The sequence below is a fragment of the Schistocerca gregaria genome, chromosome 5 (assembly GCF_023897955.1).
Source record: "Schistocerca gregaria isolate iqSchGreg1 chromosome 5, iqSchGreg1.2, whole genome shotgun sequence".
Taxonomy (NCBI): domain Eukaryota; kingdom Metazoa; phylum Arthropoda; class Insecta; order Orthoptera; family Acrididae; genus Schistocerca; species Schistocerca gregaria.
In genome coordinates, this window is record NC_064924.1 from 69,315,520 (window position 1) to 69,339,282 (window position 23,763).

General features: G+C 38.7%; 1 protein-coding gene and 1 pseudogene across 1 annotated transcript in view; both read left to right on the plus strand.

Moving 5' to 3' along the window:
- The window catches only part of LOC126273226 (Down syndrome cell adhesion molecule-like protein Dscam2), a 376,826-nt gene that overhangs the window by 327,383 nt on the left and 25,680 nt on the right, over positions 1-23,763 (plus strand). The window contains exons 30-33 of the mRNA XM_049976769.1: positions 527-673; positions 753-908; positions 5,554-5,723; positions 10,576-10,648. Coding sequence (XP_049832726.1) covers positions 527-673; positions 753-908; positions 5,554-5,723; positions 10,576-10,648 — 546 coding nt within the window. The remainder of the gene's footprint in view (positions 1-526; positions 674-752; positions 909-5,553; positions 5,724-10,575; positions 10,649-23,763) is intronic.
- LOC126274401 (5S ribosomal RNA) lies at positions 16,987-17,104 on the plus strand (annotated as a pseudogene).

The window sequence follows — 23,763 nt, forward strand, 5'->3', positions numbered from 1 at the left end:
ACAAGAATAAAACTACATTGATACCAAAGTAACCTCTATCCGAGGATAAGTATTTTTTACCTCGTCCTTGCATGTGTACTCTGGAAGTGCAGGGAGAGAAAGTTGTTATCAAAGAGAGAGTTCTATCAGAAAACAAAATTTAAATTTTCTTTTTCTTAGTCACTCATATCAGTCTCACTTCTTACAGTCTGTTGTACAACTTTACCTGTTATCACAGCACGTCAGTCCTGACAACTTTTTTTTCTGCTGAGAAGACATATACATGTCAAAATTAAACTGTAGTATATTGATTACTTTATTCCCAATACAGACCTTAATTGTTTTGACTGATTGATTTTGAAGTTATTCACCACTCCAACTTTTTCTTATTGTTTCTTCCAATGTTTTAGTTCCAAGGGCATTTATTTAAGAATCCTTATTAATTTTTAAAATTTCTCCTAGTAGGCATTTGATTGCATCCATAAAATATTTATTAGATTAATATTTCTATAGTTGTTATCTAACCTTGTATTATCTCTTATTTCAGCCACAGTGATACCAGAGATTGCGCCCCCAGTTCTGCATACAAGAGAAGTGCCTTTTTATGCTAATGTAAGTGTTATTGTGCCAATTATAGTATCCCTTATATTCTTACTGGGGCTTGTTGGAGTAGCAGCATTTATTAGAAAAAAAAGTAAGTATTTTTACTTAATTTTTAGTACACTATTGTTAAAATGTATGTTAAATACAACAAGAAAACATTATAATTTCAGAATTACAAAATGACAGTGCACAGATGGGTGAGTCTCCATCTGTGGCACAAATGCAGAATCAACAGAATAGGGACCAGCAGTACCTTGCTGTCCGAGTAGGTAGTGGTCAGCAGGCACTCAGCATAGACTCTGGGAGCTACAAGACTGATTCAGCAGGTAAGATCTGTTCCTTTTTCATTTTGCTTACAATTCATTTATTCATTCATTCATTCATCCTGTTTTCGGATACATCAAGAAGGAGACTCTTTAGGGATATGCAAGAAGTTAAGGTATACACCAACAAAAGACAACCACATCAAAGGAAATTAATCCATAGCCATTGTATTTTTTAACAGAGTAAATTAGATAGAAAGTTGCTGCTTTGGAAACAACTGACTGATTACATTGGTATTTTTGAAAGGAAATCGGTTATCAGTAAGGGGCAATCAAAAAGTTTCAATTAGAGGGCATTGCTACAGTGTATATGCAATTTAGTGCAATTGTGATGTGGGTATAAAATCACTGACATGTAGGGATGGGATTAGGGCAGCATTCGTACTTTTCCAACATGCAAGCGGTGAATGCAGAAATGTGAACTGTAGCAAAGTTATTACCAAATGTGTCTAGGACCAACATGCTGTTATTCTTTTCTTGGTTGCTGGAGCACAAACATGGGTAGACATCCATCAGGGAATAAAAAATATACATGAGGTAGCATATCTGTTGAAAACCACCATTGCGAAATGATGAACTAAGTTGTGTGCTGGTCGCGATCCAACACAGGCCACTGGTTGATATGGGAGGCCAGCCTAAACTGGGTGGCTCAAGTGGGAGACATCAAGCACCCACCCTGTAGTCATGATCTCTCCCTGCTGGAATATGATGCCTTCGGCTCCTTAAAAAAGGCCTTGAAGTGTCAACCTCCTGTATGAGGTTGTGCAGCAGGCAGTTACTGACTTCTCTACACTGGAGGACATGGTGTTTTATCAAGTGGGTATATTCAACCTCGTGCATCAGTGGGATGATTGCCACAATGCTCACAGTGATTTTGCCTGGTTGGCATACCAATTCTGGACTGTACAGCCTTCTAATAGAGACCATTTGATTGTCCCTTATACATCTGTAAGTACACAGTCCTGTTTATAATGCATTACTTAACAATGAAACAATGGAAAGTTGCCACATTTCTGCCAGAACTTTTCAGTCCTTCACTCTAGATATTTGGATTGTGGGAGTGGCCGATGAGTAATGTTTTTATTGTTCCATAAAAACATGGGAGAACTGCCAGATATTGGTAACATCCTGCCACGATATTTCAATGCAGAGTCTTCTGGCCATCTTCAGGTGAGTGCCACTGTGGTAGTACTGGAGAGCAAGTGCTGAGCTGCCTTATTTAAAGCCATACTGGGGTGACATTGTGCTTGCGCTGCTCAGTGTGCACGTTCATAATAACTCCATGTGCTGTGCCTCGCGCCCTCCACGGTGAAAGCTTGGTGTATCGATATCAGGTCGATTTTCATCTTTATGCAGATAACTACGTCGACTAAGAAGTTTCTCTATAACAGGATTCAAAGCAGAGTTTAGCTGATAACCTCTGTCTCGATTGATGAGACTCTCATTGTCAGACAATCTTATTCCCACAGATTCATTGATAATCGAGCTCCAAAAGTTTGATGTATGGGCCAAAATTTTTATGTCATTGTATTTCCACAGACCATTCCAGGAATTACAACGACACAAAAATTTTGGCCCATACGTCAAACCTTTGGAGCTCGATTATCAATGAATCTGTGGAAATAAGATTGTCTGACAATGAGAGTCTCATCAATCGAGATAGCGGTTATCAGCTAAATTCTGCTTGGAATCCTGTTATAGAGAAACTTCGTAGTCAACATAGTTATCTGCATAAAGAACATAGTTATCTGCATAAAGATGAAAATCGACCTGATATCAATATTCCAAGCTTTAACCATGGAGGGAGCAAGGCGCAGCGCACGGAGTTGTTATGAACGCGCACGGTGAGCAGCGCATGTGCAATGTCACCTCAGTATGGCTTTAAATAGTGGAGCTGAGCGCGTACACACCAGTACTACTACAGTGGCACTCACCTGAAGATGGCCAGAAGACTCTGTGCTGAAATATCGGGGCAGGACGTTACTGATATCCGGCAGTTCTCCCATGTTTTTATGGAACAATCAGTACACCAAGAAAGCTTTAAACATCATGATGTTTTTATTGGTTGTCATTTCTAATTTCTTGCCTTCTGTTAGATGGTAAATTGATGACTAACTTTGTATCAGTTTATATAACTGCACATGTAACTCTGGACAAGGAGACAGTGCATGAAAACTACTTTTGTTTCTTGTGTTATGACTGTATACATCATAGTTCATCAGAAACTGATTTTTACTTTTAATTACAAAATACATTGAAATAGTAAACATACTGGGAGGTAGTGTAATAATTCTAAAATCCTTAAAGAGGCCACTGTATAATATGCATTTATCTGCTTTGCACAATGTTCTCACTGGTTACTTTTGCTGAATCAATATGGTATTTATATTAAGTACTGTGTCAAGAAGATAATTCTATAAATAACAGGGATTAAAAATGTGCAGAATAAGCCAACACTCTTTTCTTTAGGTCCACTTTAACTTTGCACACAGCTTCTAAGGGAAAAAACACATATTGCAGTATATGCATGAAGTTACACTGACACATGTCACTAGAAATTGATGGGTTTGATTGCTTTCTAATATATGACTGACATTCATTCATTATTTTGTCATAACTTACAACACACTCCCTGTTTGGTCTTTCCCTTATAGTTCTCTCACCTTCTCATTCTGATTTCTGCAACCAATTCTCATAATAAGCAGTTTGTGATACAAGTAAAGGTGGGATTTTCCAAAGCAGACAGAACCAGGAAAATAAATGATGACTGAATAATGTTGAAGGCCGAAAATTTGTAAAGACCAGTCTACAACACAGATAAACTTCAATACCGGTGCTTTAGAAGCTAAAAGCATGTCATTTCTTGCTGCTTCTATAATAGTTTTTATATTTATTTTTGTGCCTTTATTTTGTAAAGAAATAGTTTATTTTTGTAATACCTCCCTTAGAACAATTTATGTTGTCATCCTTTTTTGTTTATTTTTACTTTTAGCACTAATTATAAATTTTCTGTTTTTTTTTTTTTTCACTATTACTTCACTACTCTCACTGAGCTCTAATTCAGAAGACTAATTTATTGTCTTGTTTCCATTTTTATTTAGTGATTTATTATCATATTATTGTTGTTAATGATGTAAATAAAATAGAAAGAAACTTCCACATGGGAAAAATATATTAATGATTTAAATAAAATAGAAAGAAACTTCCACATGGGAAAAATATATTAATAATGTAAATAAAATAGAAAGAAACTTCCACATGGGAAAAATATATGTGTGTGTGAGTGTACACCTGTCCTTTTTCCCCCCTAAGGTAAGTCTTTCCACTCCCGGGATTGGAATGACTCCTTACCCTCTCCCTTAAAACCCACATCCTTTCATCTTTCCCTCTCCTTCCCTCTTTCCTGAAGAAGCAACCGTCGGTTGCAAAAGCTAGATATTTTGTGTGATTGTTTGTGTGTTTTATTTATTGTGCCTGTCTACTGGTGCTTTCCCCCTTGGTAAGTCTTGGAATCTTTTTTTTAATATACATAAATGCTTTGTTTGAAGTATTAGATTTTTTTTTTTTTTTTTTTTTTTTTTTTAAATAATACGGTCTTGTACAAGAGAAAGAGCAGTGGCATTTTCAAAGTAGCCAGTGGCTACTTCTGCATGTTTATGTGTAACTTGACTAGTTCCACATTTGTGACAGCTCTCATTCATGGCAAGATTTACAGAATACAGCATGTGAATGAGTGAAACATGGAAGATTGGTATATAAATATAAACAAGAAATAACATTGCTGCTCAGCTTCTTGAATGAATGTGCACACATTCACAAAAGTGCACCTGGCCACATATAAATACACATGAAATGCATTCTCTCAGTACGGTCGTCTGCCTGGCATTAGTTTTGTTTCGGTTGGGGTGCAATTGTTGAGCATTGAAGAGGAGAGAGGAAAGTAGAAGCTGGAGCTATCAAGGAGGGGGTAGCTACACTATCTGCAGCCATGCTAGCTTTCTCTGGTTGTGTATTACCATCCGCTTCCTCCTAAGAAAATTTCATATTACTTAATGATAAGCTAAGCAGTTTTCATGATGCTCATAATTAGTAATGTTACACAGAAAAGTAACACAAGCTAAGCAGTAATCAAAAAATGGAAAATCCGGGATGGACTGTCACAGTATTATGAAAAGGAAAGTTGTCATTCACCATATAGCGGAGATGCTGAGTGTCAGATAGGTACAACAAAAAGAGAGTCTTCTGCAACTCAGCATCTCCACTATATGGTGAAGGGCAACTTTCCTTTTCATAATATTGTTACAAGCTAAGCACTTCTCATTGTGCAGTACATAATTAGTAATGTTACACTAAAACTAACACAACCATGTACAATACATAAATGTTGTATGGTGCACTGCTGTACATGATGAAAACTGATACCAGTGCCTGTTAGAACACATTAGCGAGAAGCAAGGAAACTTCAGCATGACTGATGAAGATGCTTTGAAATAATCGCAGACACATTTAGTGAAATCCATGACTTTTTGCTGTTGCAGAAGATTCCTAACCAAAATTTTACTCATTTCATATGAATCCTATCTATGTATTTGTTCCATAGTAAAAATAGATCCTAAGTGATTTTCTATATTCAATTTTGCTTTTGCAGATTACATTGAAGATATATGTCCATATGCAACTTTCCAGCTGGCAAAGCCACCATACAGTGAAAGCACTTACAGTGGAAATGTGTACAGTGGTCCATACCATTCTGTCCGGGGATCTTTTGTGTATCATGATCCAAAGCTGTCAGGAGCAGAGAGCTACAAATTTAGACATGTAAGTTAGTTGGTTGTTAATGTTTCTTACTATATCAATATCTTTTAATCACATTATGGTTTTTGTGATAACTGCTTTCTTCAAAGAAAATACAGTAAATATCTGAATTATTTAATTTTTTTTTAATTGTGGGATTGAATTGCTGGCCAGTATTATTTTCATTTTCTCTTAATTCTAGAGATATGAACTTGCCCTGCATTAACTGAATTCCCCACTCTCTCTTTTTCATTCACATCATCATCTTTTCATTATATTCGAATAGCGAACCCAACAATGCTTTGCAACTGGTTAAATATGTATGGGAACTGGAGCTGAATATAAATCCTAATCAGGGGTATCTCTAGGAATTGTACCAGGATGCAAATTGTGGCTGCTTATTGCTACCTTTCCCATTCTTAAGGTTTAGACATAAGGTTACAATTAAATAATGTAGAATATGAATGGAAAAGACTCCCTTGTTTCTGTCCTTGGTTTCTATTGTTTTAAGTTTTATTTTTTGTACACAATGCATTATAATAATACTTCAGTATCTACAACATTTTTTTATGATGTGTGGTAAGAGTATGAACTGGTTTTCCGAGCTACCAGGTCACGAAAGAATGAGATGAAAGTGACCATGCAAAAAATTTGTGTTTTAGTTTTAGGTATATTGTGTAATAAGATTAAATGAAAGGGCACATACAATTGAGCATGCTAAAAACACATGGATCATAATCAGTTCGAATATACTTGAGTGTACAACCTTGAGCTTTGTTTATTGTTGCTGCTTATATGCTTATATGGAAAGGTTAAGCCAGTTTGATTCATTGGTATACAGGGATACCTCTCCAGCTGCTGCATCTGTTAGGATAGTAGCTTCAATGACATTGTTTCATATGGTTTTAATCTGCTAATTGAGTAGGTTTAGTAATGAATAAAAAAAATAGGAGTGTGGGTAAGCTGCTACAAACAGCATAGTGAACACATTATGATAGCCAAGATAGACACAATGTCCATGCCTACCACAGTAGTACAAGTTTATATGCCAACTAACTCCACAGATGATGAAGAGATTGAAGAAATGTATGATGAAACTATTCAGGTAGTGAAGGGAGACGAAAATTTAATAGTCATGGAGGACTGGAATTCGATAGTAGGAAAAGGAAGAGAAGGAAAAGCTGTAGGTGAATATGGAATGGGAGTAAGGAATGAAAGAGGAAGCTGTCTGGTAGAATTTTGCACAGACCATAACTTAATCATAGCTAACACTTGATTTACAAGTCATGAAAGAAGGTTGAATATGTGGAAGAGGCTGGAGACACTGGAAGGTTTCGTGTAGATTATATAATGGTAAGACTGCGATTTAGGAACCAGGTTTTAAATTGTAAGACATTTCCGAGGGCAGATATGGACTCTGACCACAATCTATTGGTTATGAACTGTAGATTAAAACTGAAGAAACTGTGAAAAGGTGGGAATTTAAGGAGATGGGATCTGGATAAATTTGAAGAACCAGAGGTTGTAGAGAGTTACAGAGAGTGCACTAGGGAATGACCGACAAGTAAGGATGAAAGAAATACAGCAGAGGAAGAATGGGTAGCTTTGAGAGATGAAATACTAAAGGTGGCAGAGGAACAAGTAGGTAAAAAGAAGAGGGCTAGTAGAAATCCTTGGGTAACAGAAGAGATACTGATTTTATGTAATTGATGAAGGGAGAAAATATAAATATGTAGTAAATGAAGTATGCAAAAAGGAATACAAACATCTCAAAAATAAGATCGACAGGAAGTGCAAAATGGCTAAGCAGGGATGGTAGAGGACAAATGTAAGGATGTAGAGGCATATATCATTAGCTGTAAGATAGATACTTCCTACAGGAAGCGACATTTGGAGAAAAGCGACATCTGGAGAAAAGAGAACCACTTGTGTGAATATGAAGAGCTCAGATAGGAAACCAGTTCAAAGCAAAGGAGGAAAGGCAGAAAATTGGAAGGAATATACAGAGGGTCTATACAAGGGTGATGTACTTGAGGGTGATATTATGGAAATGGAAGAGGACATAGATGAAGATGAAATGGGAGATATGATACTGCGTGAAGAATTTGACAGAGCACTGAAAGACCTAAGTCGAAACAAGGCCCCGGGAATAGACAACATTACATTAGAACTATTGATAGCCTTGGGAGAGCCAGTCCTGACAAAACTCTACCATCTGGTGAGCAAGAGGTATGAGACAGGTGAAATACCTTCGGACCTTAAGAAGAATATAATAATTCCAATTCCAAAGAAAGCTGGTGTTGACAGGCATGAAAATTCCCGAACTATCCGTTTAATAAGTTACGGTTGCAAAATATATACACGAATTGTTTACATACAAATGGAAAAACTGGTAGAAGCTAACTTCAGGGATCATGAGTTTGGATCCTGTAGAAATGTTGGAACATGTGAGGCAATACTGACCATATGACTTATCTTAGAAGATAGAGTAAGCAAATCAAACCTACATTTCTAGCATTTGTAGACTTAGAGAAGGTTGACAATGTTGACTGGAATACTGTCTTTCAAATTCTGAATGTGGCAGGGGTAAAATACAGGAAGCAAAAGGCTATTTACAATTTGTACAGAAACCAGATGGCAGTTACAACAGTCAAGGAGCACAAAAGGAAAGCAGTGGTTGGGATGGGAGTGAGACATGGTTGTAGCCTATCCACAATGTTATTCATTCTATATATTGAGCAAGCAGTAAAGGAAATAAAATAGAAATTCAGAGTACGAATTAAAACCCAAGGAGATGAAATACAAACTTTGTAGTTTGCCAGTGACATTGTAATTCTGTCAGAGACAGCAAAGGACCTGGAAGAGCAGTTGAACGGAATTCACAGTGACTTGAAAGGAGGATATGTGATGAACATCAAAAAAGGAAATGAAGATAATGGAATGTAGTCTAATTAAATCAGGTGATTGGGAAATGAGACATTTAAATTAGCAGATGAGTTTTGGTATTTGGGGAGCAAAACAACTGATGATGGTCAAAGTAGAGAGGATATAAAATGTAGACTGGCAATGGCAAGGAAAGTGTTTCTGAAGAAGAGAAATATGTTAACATCAAGTATAGATATAAGTGTCAGGAAGTCCTTTCTGAAAGCATTTGTACAGAGTGTACCCTTGTGTGAAAGTGAAACATGGATTGTAACTAGTTTAGACAAGGAGAGAATAGAAGCCTTCAAAATGTGGTGCTTCAGAGGAATGCTGAAGATTAAATGGGTGGATCACATAACTAATGAGGAGGTACGGAATAGAATTGGGGAGAAGAGGAATTTGTGACACAACTTTACTAGAAGAAGGGATCAGTTGGTAGGACATGTTCTCAGGCATCAAGGGATCACCAGTTTAGTATTGGAGGGCAACGTGAAGGGTAAAAATCATAGAGGGAGACTAAGAGATGAATACACTAAGCAGATTCACAAGATTTCTGGACGGAAGCCCACAACAACAACAACAACAACAACAACAGCAACAACAACTGATACCATTACAAAGTTTGAGATGATTCAGATTTTAAGTGGTATTCTAATCATTTGCTGATAAGAAATGAATACCGTACAACTTTAATGATGTATGGGTTTGCTGTTAGAACCAACCCTGAGGAAGAAATCAAATTTTTGTTTTTAAATTATACATACAGGGGAAGAGTTTAGATAATGGTGTAATGCCTTTTATTGTAGTTAAAACCAGCTGTGAGAAAGAAAACAAAACTGCACATTTTCACAGCATAGTATTTTCTTTCTCTTAGTTTGTTTTAATAGAAAACCTAAAACTTGTTGTTTCAAAAATGGTATAACCTGTGTCCGTCTGAAAGTTTATTGGAGTGTGTAAACGAAGAAGATGTGGCTTACCAAACGAAAGTGCTGGCAGGTTGATAGACACACAAACATACACACAAAATTCAAGCTTTCGCAACCAACGGTTGCTTCATCAGGAAAGAGGGAAGGAGAGGGAAAGGCGAAAGGATGTGGGTTTTAAGGGAGAGGGTAAGGAGTCATTCCAATCCCGGGAGCGGAAAGACTTACCTTAGGAGGGGAAAAGGACAGGTATACACTCACGCACGCACACACACACACACACACACACACACACACACACACACACACACACACACACATATCCATCCGCACATATACAGACACAAGCAGAAAATGTCTGCTTGTGTCTGTATATGTGCGGATGGATATGTGTGTGTGTGCGAGAACTTTCGTTTGGTAAGTTACATCATCTTAGTTTTCTTTTTGCATTTACTTCTTCATATTCATTCCACCCCCAGCCTCTCCCTCCCCCCCTCTGCTCCCCTCCACCTCCCCCCCTCCCCCCCCCCCCTCTCTCTCTCTCTCTCTCTCTCTCTCTCTCTCTCTCTCTCTCTCTGTCTCTCTCTCTCCCCTCCCCCCCTCTGTTTTTCCACAGTTCTAAATTGTATCTTTCATTTCTCTAACTCTAAGTCCATCTGTACTTCTGACTGTCATCATCTCTGGAATGAAGCTGGCACAGAACTTATCAATATAAGTTATATATATACAAAATCTTGGACATCCTACTCCGTCTGGCGTGTCTCTCCTCCACCTCTCATTTGTATCTTCCTGCATTATCAAGGCAGATTGGTCCATCTTACCTCATGGTTTGACATTCCTCTGTAACTGCATTCCCCAAGGAAGTCCCTATTAGAAAACTGGAATAGCATCATGTATTTCATATTTGTTTACCTGTAGTACTGATATATCACGCACTAATGGTAAGTACTGGGCAGCAATTCTATCTCATTATTTTGTAGTTTTCTCACATGAATTTTCGTTTTGGTACATTTATGTGACTTTTTTTTCAGCAGAAAGAACCGGAATACACTAAAGTGAGAAGAAAAGGTGGAAAGCTCAGGGACCCACACTCTGAAAGCCAAGGTAGTTCTTCTCTCTTTTCATATACAATTTAATACCTAGAGTCATCGGATGTTATTTAGAAATACATGTAAATTTACTATACAGAGTCATTTTATATTTACATATTTAGCTACTGTAAGCTTATCTACAGTGCTTCCATAAAAAAAATTTAACATAGAATCCATTCTTCTCCACTGATGGAATTACATGATGGTCATATGTAAGTTAGTAAAATTAAGCACAAATAATACAGATAATACAGCTGTCAACTTGGAAAAATCTCAAACTGTCAGCAATTTTTTTGAACCTTCCACAGATCACAATTATCCTATTTGCTTACAACATGTAATTTCATTTACAAAATAGTGCATGTTTTTTGTGACTGTGTGACTCCATACTGATCACTTACACTATACAAATTTCTTTTACGTATATTTATCAGAAAGTCTGGTTAAAATTATTTGTTAATTGATGTCTTGTCACTTGACTTTCCTGTGTTGTCACATTAGCTGCTGGCTGCCAACTGATTATAGGAGGCACAAAAAAAACACAGAGGATCACTTTTTTTTAACTCCCTGGAACAAGTCAGCAATAGTACATAGGTTTTAATTGCAACATAACTATAAGAGTTGAGCTTCATTCTTTTGTTATAATCGGTACATATCAGTAACCTTCATGTCGACTTTCTTTTGTTAGCAACTGCCAGCAACCTCATAGATATATAGTTTAACCAAGATAAATCAGGCTTTATTCATGTTCAAATGTGTTCCTTATTTGTAGTGAAGAATATGAACTTAAATCAATCCAACTGTAATACAATTCAAAGAGTGGAAGACAAGTGATATTTAAAGCATTTACTAAACATCTAACACCATGCCTCATGTCAAATCGTGATTTTTTTCTCCTTAATTCTGTCCTGCAGTCATTCGATGATATCATGCTAACTCAAAATTCATTAAACTGTGAACACGAGTCGCATGTTGTGTGGTATGTGGCGAGTGGGGCATGACGTGACCAAGTGCGGGGCATGAGCTGACAGTCATGCCAGGGCAGGAACCATTGACATTTGTGTCTGAATTGCAAATTTTTCAGAGTAAATTAATTAAGACTTAGACTCAGTGATTTGATATGATTTTGATATTCATCGTTGTAACCAAGATAGCTGACTTGTGTTTAAATCTCATAGTTTATCATTTTTAGATCTAGTCTGCTTTTATTTTATTTACTTAGAAATAACCCAAAAAGATGATGCTTGGATCAAAATATTACTATTTATATTCAATTATATTTAAATATTAACAAAGATTCCAAGACTTACCAAGCGGGAAACGCCGGCAGACAGGCACAAGAACAAAACACACAAACACACACACAGAATTACTAGCTTTCGCAACCGATGGTTGCTTCTTCAGGAAGGAGAGGGAAAGATGAAAGGATGTGGGTTTTAAGGGAGAGGGTAAGGAGTCATTCCAATCCTGGGAGCGGAAAGACTTCCCTTAGGGGGTAAAAAGGGCCAGATGTACACAAGTTGGCTTGTGTCTGTGTATGTGCGGATGGATATGTGTGTGTGTGTGTGTGTCTGTGTGTGTGCGCGAGTGTACACCTGTCCTTTTTTCCCCTAAGGGAAGTCTTTCCGCTCCCGGGATTGGAATGACTCCTTACCCTCTCCCTTAAAACCCACATCCTTTCGTCTTTCCCTCTCCTTCCTGAAGAAGCAACCATTGGTTGCGAAAGCTAGTAATTCTGTGTGTGTGTTTGTGTGTTTTGTTCATGTGCCTGTCTGCCGGCGCTTTCCCGCTTGGTAAGTCTTGGAATCTTTGTTTTTATATATATACTTTTTAGAAGGTTTTTGTGTCAGCTTTTTTAAAAATTCTAGTTTTATTTCAAGCTTTTTAAACTTAAGCAATGCTGATGATTCTAAATCAAGTCAGAAAAAAGTGACCTGCCATTGCACTCTCTCAAGAATACTTTTTGTTTCCCCCTATCCAATTTCGTTATATATTCTGTAGCATATATCAAGAGATCATGCTGGAGAAAAATATTTTTACTTAATTTAGCCAACAACATTTAAATGGCTCAACAGACTTTCGTGGAACATAGCTGAGAACCATCCTAATTAAACCAGCTTTTGTATAAAAACAGAAGAAAGAAAAAAAAGAAGAAAAACCTGTATTAAAATGAGATCTTTCATTTGGGAGCTATGATGCCACAGACAGATATACACAGTTTAAACTTATAATACCCCTCTGTTTGTGTCGGGGGTTGGTCAACTAGATGTTCCTGATGATGCATTGCTGTGACTCAGTGTGGTTAAATGGAAATGGAAGAAAAGAAAAAAAGAACACATGTTTCTAATATGTATGGGAATTCGATATACATCCCAATCTTCTTCTATCCCACATCTCTGTACTTCTCCTTCTCCCCCTCTCTTTGCCCATCTCCTTCTTCTTCCCCCTCTCCCACTCCATTACCTCCTCCCCCTTTCTCTGTACATCATCTCCTCCCACCTCTCTCTCTGTACATCTACTCCTCCCACCTCTCTCTCTGTTTCCTCCTGCTCCCAATCTCTCCCCCTCTCTCTGTCCATCACCTCCTCCCACCTTTCTGTGTCCATCTTTTGTTCTCCATCACTCTCCATCTTCTGCTGGCCCATATCTGTCCATCTCTTCCTTTCCACTCTCTATGTCGAGTTCTCTTCTCCCCCCTCTCTGACCATGAACCTTGTTTGCTGAAATTGCAAATTCAAATTCTGTAGAAGTGATATAATAATCAGCTGATAGCCCATAATTACAACTTCTTTGTCTGCTAACTGCATTCAAAGCAATTGGTGGTGGTGAAGACTTAATACTGTGGACACATGAACAGCAACATGTTAATGGTCTGGCCTTGAGACTGTGTTGTCAAAATTTCAAAGCAATTGGTGAAAAAAAAGATATAAAATATTGAAAAAATGAACATCTACATTTTTATTTATATAGATCCTGGACACATGTTCACTGACCAGCTACAGTGCAACTTTTTGAATGTTGTGGCTGGCAGCAGTTGAAAACCTGACGTCATAATCACAAAAACTACTGGCATATGCTGATGTACATCAAGCAGAACTAGGGAGAAAAGTGACACTGGTATGCGGACAGACACTAGCACCTGTTGCAGTTTTATTGTTGTGATAATAAGAAATTATGTTTTAAGAACCTGAATTTCAGAACAGATTTTGTAAAAGTTTTCACCAATAGAAACTTTTGATTTCTATGGCTAGGTGGGAGGGGGGACGTGTCCATAGGGGGCTGGTATGGCTGAAGAAGTGTGTCCCAGCACCTACAGTTTTAGAAATTAAGCACTACGCGTAATGCAGAGACATGTGGGCTGCAGCCACCATGAGAGATTATGAACATGAAATGCCATGTTGACAGTTGCTTTTAAGTTACCAGTGACTGACCTGCAGGAAAATACAGGGTGATTCAAAAAGAATACCACAACTTTAAAAATGTGTATTTAATGAAAGAAACATAATATAACCTTCTGTTATACATCATTACAAAGAGTATTTAAAAAGGTTTTTTTTTTTCATTCAAAAACAAGTTCAGAGATGTTCAATATGGCCCCCTCCAGACACTCGAGCAATATCAACCCGATACTCCAACTCGTTCCACACTCTCTGTAGGATATCAGGTGTAACAGTTTGGATAGCTGCTGTTATTTCTCGTTTCAAATCATCAATGGTGGCTGGGAGAGGTGGCCGGAACACCATATCCTTAACATGCCCCCATAAGAAAAAATCACAGGGGGTAAGATCAGGGCTTCTTGGAGGCCAGTGATGAAGTGCTCTGTCACGGGCTGCCTGGCGGCCGATCCATCGCCTCGGGTAGTTGACGTTCAGGTAGTTACGGACAGATAAGTGCCAATGTGGTGGCACTCCATCCTGCTGAAATATGAATTGTAGTGCTTCTTGTTCGAGCTGAGGGAACAGCCAATTCTCTAACATCTCCAGATACTGTAGTCCAGTTACAGTAGCACCTTCGAAGAAAAAGGGACCAAAGACTTTATTGGCTGAAATGGCACAGAAAACGTTCACCTTAGGCGAGTCACGTTCATACTGAGTTGTTTCCCACTGAACAACTGTCGTCGATTCACTTCTGCCATACTCAATAACACAAAAAGCTTTCTGTTGAGCGGTTGCCAACTTAGCATCAACTGACGCTGACGCATAGTCAACAACGCCTCAAACGAAGAAATGTACAACTAAATTAAACTTTATAGCTCCCTTAATTCGCCGACAGATAGTGCTTAGCTTTGCCTTTTGTCGTTGCAGAGTTTTAAATTCCTAAAGTTGTGGTATTCTTTTTGAATCACCCTGTATGTGTTTTGTAAGCATGAATCTAAACTCATTTGCTAATGTAACCACAGCTTCATAATGTGCAATGTACTCGAGAAAATAGTGGTCAACAACCTGCGTCAGAACTATTAACTACACTCGCTAATCTCTGTGAGCAACTTCAAGAGAGAAAAATTTCAGTTTCAACACGAAAAATAAGCTTCAACGGTACCTGAAACTATCCACACACTGGCTACAAATGCTGATGTGTTACCAACTAATGAGCAGTCCTAGTTGGCACATGGTTGCAGGTTATAGGTGACACAGGCACAGCATGTAGAAAGAATAAAAGTAAGGAAATGTTTTTTTTCTACATTTCTCCAACTATTTGAGAAGAGCACCTTTATTCTGCACTTTGTGTATTACTCACTTCATATGCATCACAGCAGTCATCCATTCATTTTGTGGACTTTTATAGACCCTGGATACTTAGTTTCCCTACTTCACTCACAGTAAACTTTTTATTTTTGCAAGCAACATATCCTTTCACTTGATGCAAAAGTTTGCATCACCATGTCTTCTCATTCCATCAATATTTTATGGCCTTGCCAAACCAGTCAAAATGATGATTAGCTGCCCTGATCTTGTGGAAAGAATCCAGATTTTTTTACATATTTCTGAATACTTCTGTTCTTGCCCTGCATATGAAGACAATAGTGTCCTGTTTCACTTCATTCTTATGTTTTTTCTTTACCAATACAAAATATGGTCGTTTCACTAATCATAAATGTGGCTGTGGTTTGTAGGGCTACGGAAACTGATATAAGAGGTCCTCCCTCTCAAAGTATTTCTGCACATGCACACAAATTGTTGCAGTTGGTCTTTGAACACAATTCCTTGTCTGGCTTTCTTTTTTGATGTGTTTCAATCACAAATACCGGTTCTTCTCCTCATATTTTCTTCTCCTCATATTTCATATTTCACCAGTTGTAACCACACCAAACACACACACACACACACACACACACACACACACACACACACACACACACAATGGTGGTAATGAAATTCACACATTTTGTGCATAGCACTAGCCAAACAATGAAAGTGAGCTGACCATTTGTTGTGGCAGCAGTATGGCAAAGATGAACAATTTGGGCACATGTGAAAGTGTCAAACAAAAAGGAATTTTAATCAGAGTTCAGTCTACATCCAAATGTATTAGCAAACATATTTGCAAACATCATCATCACAAAAAGAGAGAATGATATTAGTTGCTCCTAAATTTCTACATGGAGTAGAAGTTAAAAGCAAGGAACATTAAGGTTTATAATATCTTAGACATTAAAGTTGCTAGAGAGGGAGTTCAGATTAGAAAATAATGGCAAAGGAGTTTTACTAGCCTCTTGCAAGGGAACTAGCTCATCATTTGCCTTAAACGATTTAATGAAACCAATGAAACCCTACATCAGAATGGAATCTGCACCCAACTCCTCTCAGATAAGACCGAGCCAGGAGGCACAGTGGTTAAGACACTGCCAGCTAAACTCCTGTCTGTCAGTCAACATTTAGAATTTCATGGTTCCCTTAAATCATTTAAGGCTAGTCAGGATGGTCTCTTTGAAAGGGGCATGACCACTTTCCTCCACTATCCTTCCTGAGTATGATTTTGTGCTCCATCTTTAGTGACCTCATTGTCAATGAGATGTAAAACTCAAATCTTCCTTCCACTTTAATACAAAATCAGTTTCTTAACCTTTTTGCCACCTTTCTCAGTAGAGAAGGAATTTATGTTTTGCTCCTAATGCTGGAGACAGCTTCGTGAGGATGTTTGTGCCATTAGGAGAAACAGAAACATTCCTTAGACTATGGCCAATGCTCATATAACTAAAATCATACAGAATGCAAATGCCAGACATGAAAGCTTGCATTACATGATTTCAATCTGCTTCAAAATTGCTTTTATGGTCTGTCAACTTAATTGCTGTCATAGTACACTCAAATGAGAACAACATTCCATACTCGTCACTACTAACATAGTGGTGCCAACGGCCTTGCCGCAGTGGTAACACTGGTTCCCGTCAGATCACTGAAGTGAAGCACTGTCGGGCTGGGCTAGCACTTGGATGGGTGACCAGCCGGTTTGCCGAGCGCTGTTGGCAAGCGGGGTGCACTCAGCTCCTTGTGAGGCAAACTGAGGCAAAGTAGTGGCTCTGGTCTCGGAAACTGACATACAGGCGGGAGAGTGGTGTGCTGACCACATGCCCCTCCATATCTGCATCCAGTGACACCTGTGGGCTGAGGATGGCACGGCATCCAGTTGGTCCCTTGGGCCTTCATAGACTGTGCAGGAGGAGTTTAGTTTAGTTTTGGTTTTAATACCATAGCTGCATACATACATAAACACAAAAACTTATGCTATACCACCCAGTACATTGTTCTACACATGTTTATCTGATAATGTCAGTATACAGCCAGCAGCAATGCAAAGTTATACTGACAACAGTTGTTACTGACCAGCATATCAAACTTATCAATGTGTTCTGGGGAGAAGGTGCCAATTATATCTTTTGTCACCAAGTATAACGTTATCATCATATAAGACTTGTACCTTGTAAACACTAATCTGTACAGGCTTATGTCACTGCATATAGCAAGTAAGTCCGTCTATAAAACTGAAGCAAAAACTTCAAAACCATTTACAAACAATAACATTTAAAAACTTTCAATAGCTTATAGAAGTTGTAAACTAACATATAACAACACACAAGTAACAGAAAAATACCTAGCTCTTATTTGTTACACTTATTTTATGAATAAGTGTAACAAATTCTATAAAAACCTTATGTTATATCATTATGTCTATTTGTTCAAAATATTGTCCTCCTCTTTTTCAGTATGTGTGTGTATTTCCATTTCTGTGAGTACATCTTCAACTCTTCCTTTCTTGCTTGTATGTAGTCATTGTAGGACTTTGCCTACCTCTGAAACAATCAAGTCAGTTTTTTTCAAACATGTTGCCACTATGAAATTTTTGTTTTCAATCAATCTAGTGTGCTCTATAAACCTGGTGTTGAAATTACGTCCCATCTGATGTATATACATTTCTGACATCTGTCACAGTTAAGTTGGTAGATACCAGACCATCACAAGGGATCTTCTTTGTTGTTTACATGGTGCATCAGTCTATTCAGTGTATGCTTAGTACACAAGCTGATATTTACTTTTTTAATCAAAAAGAGACCTTCACAAATCTGTCCAATATTTGACCAATATACAATTCCAAGTTATATACCAGGGTGACTACGACCTGGGAGATCCGGGAAAAACCCAGGAATTTTTTCATCTGGGAGAAAACTGGCAAAAAAACCGGGAATTTTTTGGAATTCCAAGACTTTTTTTTGTTTTAGCTTTCAGTTAAATTTTTGTGATTTTGACTGGCAAGAAACAATATTCTAACAAAGGGTATTGTGTCTCCCACTACTGCAGAATAATACTGCAGCAATAAAACATGAACGCGAGAAAAAAAAAACGAAAGTAAAACCCATATACAACAAACAAACACAGTGCTTATACAAGCGTCTGCCAACAGCAAAATGTGTTAAAGGCCTTAGGAAAACTGTTCAGTGCTTCATAATGACAAATTGCTTCCGTCTCCGATGAGCGTGACGTCACAACTGTTTACTTTGGATTCGTTTGAGCACGGCGGGCTCATGTGCATGCGCAGTTCAGTTGTGCGTGTGTAGTACCTTCTCCCACTCCTAGCTACAGAAGTGTGACTGACTGACTGTTAGCTCTATAAGCAGCTGCTGCAGCAAAATGCTACCCGTAAAAATTTTACTGGCGCATGCTAGTTGCCAGATTCACTGGGGACAAACCAGGGTATCTACCATGGGCGGCAATTTCAGGGAATGGGAAGGGGCCACCAAATTCATATTCTTGAGGAAAAAAAAACTTGTTTCACAAAGTGCCTAGTATCCAGTGCACGTTGGTCTGTTGATTATTCATATGATTTTGAAATGCATCCCTGTTGGTTTTTGAACATTTTAGAACATATTCCAAGTTTATTTCTGAATGAATCATAAGTTTAATTTTGAATGTGTGTATAGTGTACGTCATGTATCTGCCAAGGGAATCCCGTCGCATCTACAAATAAATTTTCCTGCAGACAGAAGGGGACGGGGCTATACGAGCTGAGCAGAATAAAGCCGAATGGGTGAATGGCAATCGTTGTTTGTTTATGTGGTTGTGTTTGTGAATGATCAGTGTTGTTATAATTACCAGCGAAATCCATAGATTGAGACTACCAGAGTGGAAATAAACGACTAACAGGAATCATAGGTAAGAAAGATTACGTATTTTCTTCTTGGTGTATCCAAGAAAATTAAATTTTGATAGAAAATTTTTGGCCAGACCACTACACCAACAAGGACCAGTTGTACTGTCCCCTGTAGCAGTCACCTGAGTAGTGCGGAAAACACATTGTATGAACACGTAATAACGCCTGACTGGAAAATAAATGCGGGATACCTAAACCATCGATTGTGGCAGGGCTAGCGAAGTTAACTGGAAAATAAGTTACAGAATTAGGGATCACAAGATTGTTTGGTAGAATGAGGAAGGAGAAGAAATGGGGACATCACACAAATTATGGAAGAATAACATGATTCCAAATTTATATGAAAATTTCATACTACTACTTTTCGATCTCATGCTTGAGAAGCTGGAGCATATGAATGAAATGTGAAACTATTTCTGAACATAAAACTTTTTGCTTTTAGTAGGCCTAATAGGCATTTGATATTGGTCCTTTGTGAATTATATTTTCTCATGTTATAAAAGTGACCATTTGTTCCAAAACAGTCTAGTTTATTTGGTGTGTGTTACAGTAGCTGCAGTATTAGACAGGCCTCTTTCATTTTATCTAGCAGACAGTGACAAAATACACGTAATCTGATTGACAACCTACACAAGATTTGGGTACTGTTTGTATTAACAGCTTTTTCAGTATTAGACATTTCTTTTCTTTATGTAGCAAAACATTTGATGACCTTTGATGAGATAATAGATTCTTTCCCAGAAAGGAAAGCATGCCATGTAAAGCTGTAATAAGGTTGGAGAGAAAAAATGCTAGGACTTACGGACTGAAGAAGTGTGTACTGTCTTGCTTGTCTCTTCTACTGGTTTCATGTATCTTAAATGTAATTTTATATCACACAAAAAAGCAAGTTATTAGCTATAGGCAATAAAGAATGCAAATTTTCTGGAGAGTTCTTGTTCTCCCGGTTACAAATTATCCCATCCAATATTGATTGCGAGTTTTTTTTTTTTTTTTATTCTGATGCATAGAGCAGTCTGAGTTAGTTGTAAAGTGGATAATCTCCACATGACCGGCATTTACTTTTAGTGATTTTGCTGTTTCCTCTTCATTTATTGCTCTCACGTTAAGTGAAAACAAAATGGATTTCTGTGACTGGGAGCTATCAAGTGAATTAAAATACACTGACATGGGTACGGAAGGCTAAAATATGTTATTAGTTTCAGTTTTTATTTTATTTCATTTCCTCCTTTCTGACACCCAAGTATTAATCGCCTTGCAGAACAATGAAGTTATTTTTGTCAATTTGCTAAATTAATTTGGCTTTTATTAATCTTTTCTGATGAAGCAGTCAATTTATTTGAAACGAAGTGTTTCATTCCACACTATTGGACAGTTTCAACTGTTCTCTGTATTTCAAAAGTGCATGTTTTCATCTTCTAGCATGTATGACAAAACTATGCTATAATGAAGAACCAAACATTAGATAATACAGTACTGGTACTCCAAGAAAATTTACATCCGAATCTTCACATACGAATGTGCACTTTAAGCCAAATTACGCATTGTAGTATGGTGCACAAAAATTCCGATGCTCTTGGAGTATCCTCTGGTGTCTTGTTTCTTTTATGACATAACGTAAGATCTTTTAATGTCTTACTCTTATGAACATACGCCCTTCCAGCATCCTAGTAGCTGCACAAGCGTGGTGATGCCTGTTATCTGGCGCACTCTGGCAACTACTCAAACAAACCTATTTCTAACAGGTTGCGGGAAAATATTGCAAATGGTTATTTGCAAAGCGTTATTTTCAAAGTAAATTTCCTTGTATGTAAGATGAACTATGTGGGAGAATGTACGATGAATCTCTTAAATCACAGAGCGTTTGACTCTCATTTAAAAATCAAGTCTTTGAGTACAAACATTTAGAAAAATTTCGAGCCTCGAAGATCAAGACATTTATGTCTTCATTAAAAATTTTACAGTCGCATTTGTGGTATATATCTTAAAGAGAAACACAGGCAAAAAAGATCAACATTATGAGTGAAAGCTTAGCTTCTCTTGCAGCTTATTAATCTTCAAGACCAAGATAATATGTGAAAGCTCTGCTTTTCTTGTAGTAACAGTATATAAAAAAATTTAAATCATTTACTTTTTCTACACTCCTGGAAATTGAAATAAGAACACCGTGAATTCATTGTCCCAGGAAAGGGAAACTTTATTGACACATTCCTGGGGTCAGATACATCACATGATCACACTGACAGAACCACAGGCACATAGACACAGGCAACAGAGCATGCACAATGTCGGCACTAGTACAGTGTATATCCACCTTTCGCAGCAATGCAGGCTGCTATTCTCCCATGGAGACGATCGTAGAGATGCTGGATGTAGTCCTGTGGAACGGCTTGCCATGCCATTTCCACATGGCACCTCAGTTGGACCAGCATCCGTGCTGGACGTGCAGACCGCGTGTGACGACGCTTCATCCAGTCCCAAACATGCTCAATGGGGAACAGATCCGGAGATCTTGCTGGCCAGGGTAGTTGACTTACACCTTCTAGAGCACGTTGGGTGGCACGGGATACATGCGGACGTGCATTGTCCTGTTGGAACAGCAAGTTCCCTTGCCGGTCTAGGAATGGTAGAACGATGGGTTCGATGACGGTTTGGATGTACCGTGCACTATTCAGTGTCCCCTCTATGATCACCAGAGGTGTACGGCCAGTGTAGGAGATCGCTCCCCACACCATGATGCCGGGTGTTGGCTCTGTGTGCCTCGGTCGTATGCAGTCCTGATTGTGGCGCTCACCTGCACGGCGCCAAACACGCATACGACCATCATTGGCACCAAGGCAGAAGCGACTCTCATCGCTGAAGATGACACGTCTCCATTCGTCCCTCCATTCACGCCTGTCGCGAGACCACTGGAGGCAGGCTGTACGATGTTGGGTCGTGAGCGGAAGACGGCCTAACAGTGTGCGGGACCGTAGCCCAGCTTCATGGAGACGGCTGCGAATGGTCCTCGCTGATACCCCAGGAGCAACAGTGTCCCTAATTTGCTGGGAAGTGGCGGTGTGGTCCCCTACGGCACTGTGTAGGATCCTACGGTCTTGGCGTGCATTCGTGCGTCCCACAGTCCGGACCCAGGTCGACGGGCACGTGCACCTTCCGCCGACCACTGGCGACAACATCGATGTACTGTGGAGACCTCACGCCCCACGTGTTGAGCAATTCGGCGATACGTCACCCGGCCTCCCGCGTGCCCACTATACGCCCTCGCTCAAAGTCCGTCAGCTGCACATACGGTTCACGTCCATGCTGTCGGGGCATGCTACCAGTGTTAAAGACTGCGATGGAGCTCCGTATGCCACGGCAAACTGGCTGACACTGACGGCGGCGGTGCACAAATGCTGCACAGCTAGCGCCATTCGACGGCCAACACCGCGGTTCCTGGTGTGTCCGCTGTGCCGTGTGTGTGATCAATGCTTGTACAGCCCTCTCACAGTGTCCGGAGCAAGTATGGTGGGTCTGACACACCGGTGTCAATGTGTTCTTTTTTCCATTTCCAGGAGTGTATTTGTGTGCACGCCCTACTTAACAGTTATAATGCTATTGGGTGACTACATCACGTGTCCTAAGCTTGAATATCCTCTGTCATAGGCTGGTGAGATCACGTGACATGAGCTATGACTGGCTACAAATCACATTGCAATTTTGATTTCAGTGCTTCGGAAAGTAACATGCAGCGTGTGGTAGAATTTAAATTTAGACTTTCCAGATACGAAAATATGCAGCGTATATGTTGCTGCACATCAAAGAACTTTTCAAAACCTTTCTCTCTCTTTTTTTTTTTTTTTTTTTTTTTTTTAAAAATATCTGAATCAATGCTGATATTCCTTTAAGTAAGATTGTTCATGTCCAATAGGTTTCATTCCTTCAACTGTCTGTATAGCAACCAGTTCACATTAGTTTACAATACACTGTGTGCATCTAGCAGTGTGTTTGTATACTTTATCTAGTTCATACCATATTACCTCCTAATGACATGGAAGCAGGAGACTGGATTTGAAAAACATGCTGTAATTGATGCACTGCAGCAGGGAGACTATTCTAGTAAGACTACAGTAATGGAAGTTGGCATAGCTGAATCTACAGTGGTGTATACATTGCAGTGGTTCAAGCAGTGCAAGTGTTTTGTGATCTGGTATATCCCAAATAACATTATTCAAGGAACATCATTTCATGTGTATGGAGTAAATGTTAGAAGACTATTACTGCAACTGAAATTCATGAGAAAGTAGTGTGCGAACAGTTCCCATCTCTGTCTCGACAGTGCAATGCTGTCTTCGTGAACAATGTTTTAAGGGGTGCATAGCAGCCAAATAATCTTTATTACACAAATAAAATAAAATGAAATACTACAGTGGGCACAGCAGCATAGAAACTAGAGCATGCAGCTATGACCCATGGTGTTATTCATGGGTGAATCTGAGTTTT